The 12117-nt window shown below is 62.7% G+C and overlaps 1 protein-coding gene across 11 annotated transcripts in view; it reads right to left on the bottom strand.

Moving 5' to 3' along the window:
* KIFC3 (kinesin family member C3) overlaps positions 1-12117 on the bottom strand; it is a 69052-nt gene that overhangs the window by 18760 nt on the left and 38175 nt on the right. For 9 of the 11 annotated variants that reach the window (XR_008507304.2, XR_010408167.1, XR_008507303.2 and 6 more), the window contains 11 exons: positions 9461-9526; positions 8754-8942; positions 8370-8609; positions 7672-7845; positions 6960-7107; positions 6747-6877; positions 5329-5440; positions 3882-4063; positions 2576-2680; positions 754-884; positions 166-289 (listed from right to left, as the gene is read on the bottom strand). Coding sequence is in view for 1 of the 11 variants with exons in the window: in XM_045891039.3 (XP_045746995.1) it covers positions 166-289; positions 754-884; positions 2576-2680; positions 3882-4063; positions 5329-5440; positions 6747-6877; positions 6960-7107; positions 7672-7845; positions 8370-8609; positions 8754-8942; positions 9461-9526 (1602 nt within the window). In the remaining 10 variants the exon portion in view is untranslated. The remainder of the gene's footprint in view (positions 1-165; positions 290-753; positions 885-2575; positions 2681-3881; positions 4064-5328; positions 5441-6746; positions 6878-6959; positions 7108-7671; positions 7846-8369; positions 8610-8753; positions 8943-9460; positions 9527-12117) is intronic. The other 2 variants (XR_008507305.2, XR_008507308.2) reach the window with 1 other exon arrangement.

Below are 12117 nucleotides of genomic sequence, written 5' to 3'. Positions count from 1 at the left end.
GGAATCACCCCATCCCTAGGACCCCTGGGAGGGGGTGTCCCCCAGGCCTGGGGACCTGGCAGAGGCTGCATCGGAAACCCACGCGTCCTGCTCCAGCTCGGCTTATGGGCAGGGTCTCCCCAGCGCGTCCCCGCCGCCCCCCCCCCCCAACCCCCAGCCTTGCACCTTGTTGATGTCGTCCACGCTCTGCACCTGGAACTCGGTCAGCCCCGGCACGTACAGCTGCCCGCTGCCGTCCGGGCAGAGCCGGATCTCCAGCTTCTCCTGGGGCTCCTGCCCCAGCAGGTCCCTGCAGGAACAGGGTGCACGGTCACTCCCTCCTCCCACTTCTGCCTCTGCTTGCACTGCACCCCACCCACCCCCTCCACCTAGAATGTTCTCCCACCCCATCACACCTTCAGGAAGCCTGCCTTAACCACTGGGCTAAGCCTCTCTCCTCTCTAGCTCCTGCCCTGCACTCAGTCCGCTGAGGGGCAGACTGTTCCCCAAAGGTCCCGTGGTGGCATTACTCCTGCCCCCACGGGGCACTGAGCTCTTGAGGGCAGGGCCCCCCAAATCCCCACTCTTGTTTCTCAGCACCCGGTGTAGCCTGCAGGGAGAATGGGTAGACTTGGAGGGAAAAGGAGCACCTGGGTCTGATCGGGGTGGAGCGAGCCCGGGGGGGTGGGGCAGGGGCCTGGGACCACCCAGCGCCGGGCTGAAGCAGGACACGGCCCCGACTTGCTCCCGCATGGCCGCACACGGCCCTCCCACCTGAGGGCCTCGTTGTAGATCTCGGCCGCGCTGACCGTAATGGTGTACTCCCAGGCCGACGCCTTCTCCTGCACCTCGGAGAAGAGCAGCTGTAGGGCCCGCTGGTTGATGCCGGGGTTCTCGGGGGTCCCCTGGGGGCAGAAGCAAAGCCCCAGTGAGCCATGCCTCTCTGATCCGCAAGGGGTGGGCCGTGCTGATGCTTGTGTGGGGTCTGTGGCCCCCTCCCCCTCTGACGACCACTCAGGCCAGCCACCCCGCCCAAAGCTTCCACCTGCCTCCTGGTCTGCCCCCAAACATCCTCTCCTAGCCGCAAGCAACGTCACTCTCTTGGGCCTCAGTTTCCCCCACCTTTCCATGGCACTGCCTTACCAGGACTAGCCTGAGACTCAGAGCAGAGCCCTGGGTTATGTGCTGCTGAGCGCCAGGCACATACTTGCTCCTGGGGGCCCCCTGGGAGGGGGCACTGGGAACCTACGACCTGCCTGCCGCCGCCCAGAGGGTGGCCCGTGTCAGGGAGGCCACGAGCTGGGCTCTGCGGGTGGTGGAAGGGGGGCACAGGCAGAGCCACAGTGCGGTGGCGCCAGATGGGCTGGCCAGTCCTTCTAGAAAGAAACCTGGAGTACTCACCTGAGCTGTCACCTCCCCTTATGTATCGCCCCTCACCCCCTTCCACTTCTGTGGCTCAGCCTCCTTGCCTCTGGCCTTGTGGCCTCAGCCCTGCTGATTCCCGTGCCTGGGATGCTCTTCCCCACAGGCCCCCATGGTTGGCTCCAATGTCACTTCCTCGGGCAGGTGGCTTCATCTTCCCTCCAAAGGCCTGATCCCTCCCTCACGGCTGATTCCTCATACTCGGCTTTAAGTTTCCTCCCTGGCACCTGACAGGACACCGCCTGATTTGTTGTGGGCACTGCTGTCTCCCCACTGGCGGGCGGCTCGGGGGGGCAGACACTCCGTGGTCACAGCTGTGCCCGGCCCCCAGAACAGCGCCCCGTGTACGTGGGCCTCGGCAGGTAATGTTGGAGGAGAGATGCTCCTGGAGGTCACCCCAACTGTGAGCACCCGAGAGAGTTAGGAGTCCACCCCTCCCCCCTCCCCTCCCCCCCACCATCTTGCTTGGCCTGCCCCCCACTAACCAGTCTCATCAATCCCAGAACTAGGGCAACAGCAGGGTCCAGACTGGGAAGAAAGAGCCACCATGGCAGTCTCCCCAATAGGTGCCCTGTCCAGACAATGGGACACCTGTCCTCACCCCCTCGCAGAGAACCCCACAGCACCCCCTCAAGAGCTGGGGAAATGCTAACAAACCAGAGACACCCCCAGGGACCACCTTCCATTTTTATCTACAGTTGAGATTCTTCCTCCTCTCAATGCTCCCTCTCCCGCCACTCCGCACCGAGGGGGCTTGGCCACAGGCCGGGAGATGAGGCCCTGCCCTGGCCCTGGCAGCAGAGACTGCCCTCATTCATCCTAACACCCCAGGGCCCAGCACCGGGCAGCTATACAGCAGGAGCCCAATAAATGCGTGGAGGGAAAATGAAAGCCCATCCCGAGAGACATACAGGTGGTCTGGCCTGGACTCGGACCTCGGGCGGGGATCCCTGTGATGCTGGAGTTTGTTGGCAGTGCATGTGCCCCGCCCCATGCCCGCCGGGACCGTCTCAGGTCCTCCTGGGCAAGGCGCCCCTCTTCAGGCCTGGTGCCTCCGGGCTATCACAGACGACTCCCAGCTCTGCTCCCGTACCGCCGGAACCCCGAAGCCACGAGGGCAGCAAGGGGGTGCTCCTCACCGGTGGAACCCCTGCCCCCTGCAGCGGGTACCCACCTCCATCGTGTACGTCTTGCCGGCACCCGTCTGGCCGTAGGCGAAGATACAGACGTTGAAGCCGTCGATGCAGGAGGTGATCAGGGCTTGCACCTCCTGGAACACCTGTGAAGGGGACGTGGGATGGAGATGGCGAGCCCCCCGTGGGCCCCCCACCAGCTCTAGGTCCTGCCACCTCCCCCGAGCGCGCTCTCCTTCAGCAGTAACACAGCAGGTACTGTTACTGGCAAGCCGCTCACCGTGGAAGAATTTGTGCCTAATGGGTCACTTACAACAGACCTCAGTGGGCAATCAGGGTGCCAAGCCTGAAGGGACGACAGGGCAGTGTCTCCTGCCCGCCAGCGCCTGAGGAAGGGCTGTCCGGCCCTGGAGCTCAGGGACCCCACCTCTAGCTTCTCCCACGCTAAAGGAGAGCTCGGCAAAATGAAGGCGGAGGCCAGCATGTGTCTGGCGCCTCCTGCAGCCTGTCTGCCTGCTAGCAGACAGAGGACGGGGCCAAGGTGAGGCCAAGCACAGGGACAGGCGGGACAGGCGGGACAGGCCTGGCCGGTCAGCCCTGGCAGAGAGGAGAGAAGAACGCGGCTGAGACCACGGGGCTCTGACGGGCTGAGGGCTCTGCAGGTCAGCGGGGGAATCCTAGGAAGACCCGCGGACTGAGTCCTGTGCTCCCGGCAGGGGAAGCAACGCCCCCCAGGGTCAGGTGGGCGGGCGGGGCTGTGTGTGTAGGAGGGGCTCCGTGGGTGGGAGGGGCCCTGTGGGAGGGCATGGGCACGTGGGTGGGAGGGGCCCCAATAGTGGGCGGGTCTGTAAGGATGGGAGGGGCCCAGTAGTGGGAGGGTCTATAAGGGTGGGAGGGGCCCTATGGGTGGGCATGGGCTCGTGGGTGGGAGGGGCCCCAATAGTGGGCGGGTCGGTAGGGATGGGAGGGGCCCCAATGGTGGGTCTATAAGTGTGGGTGGGCCCTGTGGGTGGGCATGGGCACGTGGGTGGGAGGGGCCCCAATAGTGGGTGGGAGGGGCCCCAATAGTGGGTGGGAGGGGCCCCAATAGTGGGTGGGGCTGTAAGGGTGGGAGGAACAGCGTAGGTGCCATAGGCTGTCCTTGAATCTCCGCCCTGCAGAGGCTTCTCAGCCTGTCTTAGCTTCCCACTCTCCTCTCCTCCAGTGGAAGAAGCGAGGCATTCCAGCACCCCAAGCTTCTCCATCCTGTCTCTCCCACTCTTAAAATTTCTTTCTGTCCATGCCCCATCATCTCTCCCTGTGTGAACCCCCCCCCCCTTACACTGCTCTGTCCATATCCCCACTCACGTCCTGCTGTGAGGCCCGCGGGGAGAAGACCTTGTCCAGCTCAAAGGATACAGGCTTTCCTTTGTGCAGCAGGTGGATGATGGAGTCGTCGTCGGCATCGAAGGTCACAGCATTGGTCGCATCGGGTCCTTCCCCGTCCTCTTTGGTGACTGGCCGGACACGAGCAATCACCCTGATGTTCCCTGGATTGTGTGGGGAGGATAGAAGGGTACATACAGGCTGGGTCAAGATGACTGCCTCCCCACTGGCGTCCTTTGGTGTCCTGGGCAGCCTGGTGGCTCAGGAAGCCCTAGCCTTCTGAGCAAGGCCACCCACAACGCTGTTATCAGTCACTCACACTATCATGAATTCATGTATCAGTACACTTTCTTCCTGGGCAAACCGGCTGAGATTGGGAGCTTCACGTTGGGGAAGGGAGGAAGGGTCAATTGTGGGGCTCAGGCACTGCCTCCACTCCGGGTGGGATACCAAATGGACACTCTGTATCTCTGGACTTCAGTTTCCTCTATAGAGTGAGGGGCGTGGGCCCCAGTAAGCCAAGAGACTTGTTCTGTCATGCTCAAAGGGCTTCGTGGACGCCCGGACAGGGCTTGGGAATCAGTTGGCAAAGAGAACCAGACAGCAGGTGGACGAGCAGCACATGGAATGGGGATGGGCAACAAGGCAGCTCTGGGGAGCCTGGGGGCGCAGACTCTGCCATCGCCTTGCTTCAAGCCCTTCCGCGGGATCTCAGTGCTCCTAGAATGAAGAACAAACTCCCCGCGACAGCCAGCATGCCCCTACCTTCCCCTTCACTGCACACTGCAACTCACTATCCAGGCCTCAGCTGCGGCTTCACCTCCTCCAGGAAGCCCTGCAACACCCCCCACTGTCAGACGCCGAGGGGCTCTTAGAGCCCCTCCCCCGTCCCGGTAACAGGGGCAGTGTCGGGGTTCTCCGGGTGGTTACAGATCACCGTCTGCTCCCCCAGCTGCAGTGAGCACTGTGAGGGCAGCAAGAGCCTCTGCGGGCCCACGGCCGTGTCTCAACGTCTGGAACAGCACCGGCAAGAGCAGCCCTCCCTTGCCCTCCGTGCCGTCAGCAGGCCCTTGGTCAGAACAAGCAGTCTTCCGGCCCCCCACCACCCAGGGCTTCCCTACCCCCGCTGGGCCCTCCCGGGGCCTGGGGGTGGCCTGCCGCGGGCACCGGGGTGAGGGCCTCAGAGTAGGACCGAACAAAGTGCACATCCAGGGTGGACCATCTGGTAGCCATGCGCGTTGCAGCCAGTCCCCTGACTTCTGTGGGCCCGGGGTTCCCTATCTACCGAGAGTGGGAGCTACAGTAGCCCCTCGGCGACAGGGTGCAGGCTCCAAGGCGTGGCCCTGGGCTGGGGGGAAGGGCAGCATCAGCTCGGAGCCAGGTTGGGGGCCCCGTGCCGGGGCGCCCGCAGCCTCCCCGCAGCCCTTACCTTTCAGCCGCACGAGCTCATTGTGGCACTTCTTACGCAGCTGCAGCTCCCGGCGGTACTTGCGCAGGAGCTCCTGGTTGTGGCTGTTGACCTCCTCGATGGCCTGGCCGATCTGGCAGGGGGGCGCACAGCGCTGTCGGGGGCTGGCTCCGCCAACCCGGCTTACCACGCTGCCTGCACCCCCGCTCCTGCCCTGGGCTGAGTCCTTGATGCGTGCTGTCACATGTCAGCTCCTTCCAACAGCCCCCGTGGGGACGTACGGCCGCCAGGCCCATTTCACAGAGGAATAAACTGAGCCTCAGAGAGACTAAGCCAGTGGCTCAAGGTTGCGCTAACGACGCAAACAGCCAGGACTCCGCCCTCACTCCCCAGGACTAGCACCTGACTATAATATGATTCAGCCGGAACCAAATTCCAGCTCTACCCCTGAGCAGCTGGGAGACCCAAGGCAACTAGTTCAGTCATCACATCTCATTTTTCTCATCTGTAAAATGGGAATGACACCATTTGGTCTGTGGATTGGTAGCACCTGGGCGGTAATGATCTCCAAGTCACACTTCATAGGGGAAAGCAGCAAAATGCAGACCACAGGTGCAGATGTTCCCCTCTGTTGGGTAGAAGGGTGTGTTTCTGCACCCAAATACACCCACAGGCTTCAGGAGCTCAGAACGCCCGGTGGGGGGGCGGCGATCCTGACAGACACTACCTCTGGGGATCGCGGGCCAGGGAGGCAGAGAAGGTCCCCTTCCTTTTCATCTGATGCCCTTGTGCACGGCTTGAACTTTCTACTATGTCCATGTGTTGTTGACATAATTTTTCTACAGAAAAAGAACGATTTTCTATTCTGGAAATACATCAGTCTCTCCACCCTGCAGGGCCGCGCTACCGATTCAAGGAGCTGACAGCTATAAAAGGCTTCGCATGTAGGAGGCACTTCAGAGAGGCTGGTTATTCTCATGCTGTATAAGCACAGCTTAAGAAAATTAAAACCGATGTAAGAATATATGTAGCATGTTTAAAATACAAGGATATATGTTGCATGCTTGGTTTAAAGAGTCATAATAAGGGCGCCTCGGTGGCTCAGTCGGTTAAGCGCCTGACTTGATTTTGGCTCAGGTCATGATCTCAGGGTCGTGAGATCGAGCCCGGTGTTGGGCTCTGCGCTGGCCATGGAGCCTGCTTAGATTCTCTCTCTGCCCCTCCTCCCCCCAACTCTAAAAAAATAAAATAAAAAATAGTCATAAGAGGAATACTGAAATACCTGCCCCTGACCAGTCTGTTTTTCAGTCTGCGTGAGTGGGGGGAGGAGAGCTGTTGCCTGGCGGCTTGGCTGCATTTTGGAATGGAGCCCTGGGCTCCAGGGCCTCTCCGGGCCTCTCCGAGCCTCCCCGGTCCGCTCGGCCGCGCGCCGCACTCACCTCGGCCTTGACGCTCTTGAGGGCCTCCTGCAGGAGCAGGGGGAAGCCGCGCACCTGCCGCTTGAGCCCATTGTAGTCGTTGGTGAGGGTCCGCAGCGCCGGCTGCAGCGTCAGCAGATTGGTCCGGACCCCTTGGGGCGCATGAGAGGTGTGAGGGGGACAGGGGGAGGGGCTGCAGCAGGGGAGAGGGCGGGGCCCAGGCAGCCGGCTCACCTGCCAGGTTCTCGTGCACAGCCTTCATCTCTACCTGGGCTCTGGCAAAGGCCTCCTCGATGGCCCGGTTCTTGTCTTCCTCCAGGGACTGCATCTCCTCCAGCATCTGCCCGTGCGCCCGCTCCAGCTCTGACTCGTACATGGCGATCTGACGGCCCAGGCCAGAGGCTCAGCGTGGGGCTCGGGAGGCAGGGGGGTGGGTGCCAGAAGGAAGGCCCGCGCCTTACCCCACACGCGCACGTGAGCGAACGGCGCCCCCCACACGTCGGCACAAACACACACACGGGAGGGGGCAGATGGCCATCTCGCTCCCGGAAAGGTCTGTGAGCTCCGTGCAGCTCCTTCCTCCATCCTGGCCCATGACTGGTGCACAAGCCACAGGCCCCAGGAGAGCAGGGGAAAGCACTTGTTGCAGTAGTGACCGGGGCCCCTTCCCGAGAACGTGTGTGCTGGGCCCTGTGTGAGGAGACTCGGGATCATGTCCCCGGGCGCGCGGGAGGTGCGTTCTGCAAGCACACCCGTTTACAGAGGAGGAAACAGAGACGTAGACAAAGCCTGGCCCGGGTCTCACAGGCAGCAGGGAGAGAAGGGCCTGGAACCCAGGTCCGTGGGCCCGCCGCGTGCTGACCCGCTGCCCTGTACTGACGCTGCCTCTGCGGGCTCCCCCCCGGTGCCCCCCGCCGGCGCCCCCGACCCCCGGCGGCCTGCGCACCTGCGCCCGGAGCTGCGCCGTCAACTGGTGTGAGCTGTGCAGCTGCTGTTCCATCTCCTTCAGCACCTGCCTCTGCATGGCCACCTGCTCCTGCAGGTGCTGGTTCCGGGCCTGGGACTCGCTGAGGGCCTGCTTGGCCTTGGACGACTCCACCTCCACGGTCCTGATGACGTACTGCGGGGGGGCGGGCGGGACAGGCCCGTGGAGGTGCGAGGGTGCCTCGGCCCGACCCTGGGGACGCAGCTGGCCGCAGGAGGGGACCCTCAGGGACATCCCACCCAGAGCGCCCAGAAGAAAACCAGAGGAGCTTCAAGGTCCTGGCTTTCCCGGGCGCTGCAGGGCCTCCGGGAATCCTGTCATTTCAGTAAGCCCAAGAGCCTGGCTGCGGCCCCAGCCGGGGCACAGAACCGACAAGAAGGGCCAAGACGAGGGCAGAATCTCGCGATGCCCCACACCCATGGCCGGCAGGCGCGGGCACCTCAAGCCTCGGGCGCCGGATGCCCGCCTACTACGTGACTGGCCCTGGACGGCAAGAAGGGGGAGGAGGGGCAAGACTGAGCCCCGACCTGGGACGATTCCTCCAACCACTTGCCCTCACTCATTCACCAAGACAAGCCCCCTGCTCGGTGCGGCCCCGCCCTGGGCGCCAGGGGCCAAGAGGGCAAGGGTCCCGCTCGTGGCCACCGCCGGAGGCTCACCTTGATGGGCGGCGACTGGGCCCGCAGGCTGGCGATGGTCTCGTGGCTGTCCCGCAGGCGCCGGCTCAGCCGCTCCTCCTCCTGCGCCTTCTCGGCCAGGCAGTCCTTGAGCCTCAGCTCGACCTCGGCCAGCCGGTCGGTCTTCTGCTGCACCTCCAGGTTCAGCTCGGACAGCATGCCCTTGTTCTCGGCCACCTCCAGCTGTAGTTGCGACAGCTTGTCCCGGAGCTGGGCGCTCTCCTGCAGGTGGTTGGGGGGGGCGGGACAAGGGTGCAGCAGACAGAGGGAAGGACAGACGAGCAGGCAGGGGTCACCACGAGGAACCGGGGTTGCCGTTCGGGACCCAGCCCTCCGGGAGCAGCTGGGGCCGGCCGGCCCGCTCACCTGGCTGTGCTCACAGCCCGCGCAGGGGGCCGCCGCCTTGGCCCGCAGCTCTTGCACCTCGGCCTCGAAGCGCCGCATCTCCTGCCTCAGCCGCTCATTCTCCACCACCAGCAGGTCGCGGTGCTTCTCCAAGTCTGTGCCCCCCTGCAGAGAGCCAGGGCACAGGGGGCGCATGTGGCCAGGGCAGACCTGGGAAGCAAAGAGTGGGGAGGCGGAGAGGGGACAAGGGGCAGGGGAGAGAGGAGGAGAGGTGGAGAGAGAGGAGAGAAAGCAAAAGGCAGGCAACGGAGGGAAGAGAGCAGGAGCTCAAGAGGGACAGAAGGCGAAGACAGAGGAGAGAAGGGGAGCCGGAGGGACGGCCTTCACCCGCCCCTCTCATTCTATTTTCCTGAGTGTGAAAGTAACAAGAAAGTCGTATTTATACACAGAGTTCACACTCCTATTTTACATCAGCAGACGAGAATTAACCTCTCTCCCTTTGGGGTCACACGGTCTCTGAGGGCCTAGTGAGTGGTGACAAGTATTCGGGGAGCATCTCCCTGGCCGAATTGCAGTCTGCTGGGCGTAGATGTGGCCCCCACTTGGGCTGGACATGAGGGCTCTGGAGAGATGGGGTCCCACACCCCATCTGGCAGGGTCAGTCTGCACAAGGCCAGGTCAGCCCCCCCCAGAAACCCCGACCTTAAGACATAAGTGTTGAGCCTCACCAGCTCTGATCGAAGGCGGCTCACTTCCTGGGCCTGGCTAATGAGCTTCTCCTTCAGGTTTTCCACCTGCCGGCACAAAGCCACGGTCACGGTGAGCCTCGTTCCTCACCTCCGCCACACCTCTGCCCCTGCCCTCCCTGTGTTCAAGCATCAGGGCACCTGGGACTCCAGGTGAGAGACACCTGCCCCGTGCCAACAGCCTTCAGCACCCTCACCTGCCACAAGACCCAGGTAGCCTGGGCTCTCAGGAAAGTGGGGAGCAAGCACAGCAGAGGTGACCCCTGCACCACTCTGAGCCCACGCCAGACTCAGGAGGCCGACCCTCAGGACCCGTGCCTTGCACCGGTCCTTGCCGTGGCCTGTGTCTACTTAGGTATTTGTAATTTTATATTCTTTTCCTTGAAAGAATTGTATAAAGTCGACGCTGCAAAACCTAGATCGGTCTTTGCCTAGACCCTAGATTCTTCCATTCAAGGGGTTCCTGGCAAGTGAGCCTGTGCAGACAGGTCTACCAGCAACGAGGGCGCATCTCAGACCTGTGTCCCCCCGCCCCCACCCCCAGCTCCCAGTCTGCCTTGCTGGAGAGCTGGGGCCAGCAGAGAAGGGGGTGCACACCCCGTCAGGAGGCAGGGGTGGCCTGGCTCAGCCAGAGCCTGGGGCAGGGGAAGCCACCACGTTGCCAACACATCCCAGGACAGTGGCCCTCCCCCAGAGCTGTCCTCCGGCTGGCCGCCCTCCCTGCCGGCCCCAGACCCTGATTCCGCATCAGCTCCCCTCTGGGAACCTCTCGGGAAGTAACCCAAAAATGCGGCCGAAGACCTTGGCACCACCAGTGTTCCTCCGTGCATGTTTGGGGGTCTTCTTGCAGAACATTCTGTGATGCCCGTTCCTGACTGCACCTCACCTTGAGAAGGCCCAGTGAGAGTCAGACTCCCTCTGTGGGGGGCTAGGAGGTGGGTTTTACCCAAGCAGGCCACGAAGCCCTGGGTTCTTATTACTAAGCGACAGCTGACGAAGTCTGTGGCCTGCAGGGGCCGGGCCAGCCAGGTAAGGCAGGTGAGGGGCAGCACAGGTCTCCCCGGAGGAGGCAGCCACGGCCAGGGACACGCAGGCCCACATCTCCAAACTTCTGATCTTTCAGGAGAGGCCAGATGTTGGGATGCTGGGGTGTGTCGCAGCTCCCCATTTTACATGGCTGGGATGCCATCCGAGGTCTGTGGGGCACACTCGGTCTCCCGGGGCGGGAGAGGGTGGTCTCTGCTCCTCCGAGCCAGCCGGTGGGGGGAGGAAATGGAGCGACAGACCAGGCCTGCGCCGCTCCAGCGTCCCCTTCCGTTAAGAGCCTGGCGTGAGCAGCGCTCTGTTCCTCCGGCCTCCAAGCCCAGTGAGCGAGGGATAGCTCGCAGAAGGCAGCAGGTTACTCCTTAGCCGTGAAGCTGGGAGTAACCTCGATACCCAGCATTAGGGGAATGGTTAGGTAAGTCGCGGCGAGTGCTCACGCAGACTGCTATGGTTCCGGCTGTGTCTGTCACAAGTTTTAAGTGACCTGGAAGAAGACTCCTCAACATACTAAGTCAAAAATCCCGAAACAAAATTGTGAATGCAACACCACAAAGCGGAGGTCTCTGGACTGTACAATTATGCCTGACAAATTCCTTGTGCTTCCAGGCAATTTTTAAGTCTCAAATAATATGCATTCCTCTCACACTTCGCCATCCTGAAATAGGTGGGTCTACCTCCCTTTGAAAGGTTGGGGTGCCTCTGCCCCCCCGCTTCCTTCCCTCAGAAATCGCCCCGGGAAGACCCACTTGCACTGAGCAGGTGCCCCAGACAGGCCGCTTCCTCAGCGCCGAGGTGGGTGCGCCCCGACCTCGCTCGTCCCTCATGCCACCAGCGCACAGGCCCTATGCACGAAAGCGGGGTTTTCCAGTGCTCCCTCGGGGGGTCAGGATGCCCGCCCGCCGCCCAGGCTCCAGCTCCCTTCTTGCATCACAGTCTGAACTCTGGATGCTCCCGGGCTCTGCCTGGAACGTCTGAGGGGTGCCCCAAAAGGAAGGGGCCGCAAAAGGCTGGGGGCGTGGGTGGGGGGTCGAGCAAGAGGCTATAAAAGGCTCTTCGTCAGAGGTGTCAGTCATCTCCTGGCTCGTCTCAGACAGGGGGTGCAGGGGACACGGGCCACCAACACCGCAGGGTGGCCCGGCAGGCCCGCCCCATTTGGGGCCGGGGAATGAGAATGTGCACTGCTCGGGCGCGGGACGGCTGCCCTCCACCCAGACGGCTCTGCTTCGGGAGCGGTGAGCACAGAGAGTGGGGCGCTGGGGGTCAACCGGACCGGAGAGCAAGGCCTTCCAGGGGAGAGGGCCCCTGTAGGCATCCCTTCACACACCCTCCCCAGCTCTGAGTCAGCGGCGGCGCGCTTGCATCTGGAGGCGAGGAGGGGAGGGACCTTCTCTATTACCCGTCAGACGCCCCAGCCCCAGCAGGCGACCCCAGCAGGTGACCGACACACAGTAGATACTCAATAAACACGTGAAGTAACGGAAGAAGAGCAGCGCACACACTCCCACGGGTGGAGAGCCAGGCCAGAGGAGAAGCAGGCTCCTGGCGGGCTGCCATTGTCAACCCCAGGGCTGAGGAAGGGGCCAGGCTGGGCTTGT

Source organism: Mirounga angustirostris, unplaced genomic scaffold (assembly GCF_029215605.1).
Source record: "Mirounga angustirostris isolate CCGP_5_RB_7025 unplaced genomic scaffold, mMirAng1.0.hap1 SCAF_16, whole genome shotgun sequence".
Lineage (NCBI taxonomy): Eukaryota > Metazoa > Chordata > Mammalia > Carnivora > Phocidae > Mirounga > Mirounga angustirostris.
Note: the sequence above shows the minus strand (reverse complement) of the source record. Positions and strands in the feature narration are given on the sequence as shown.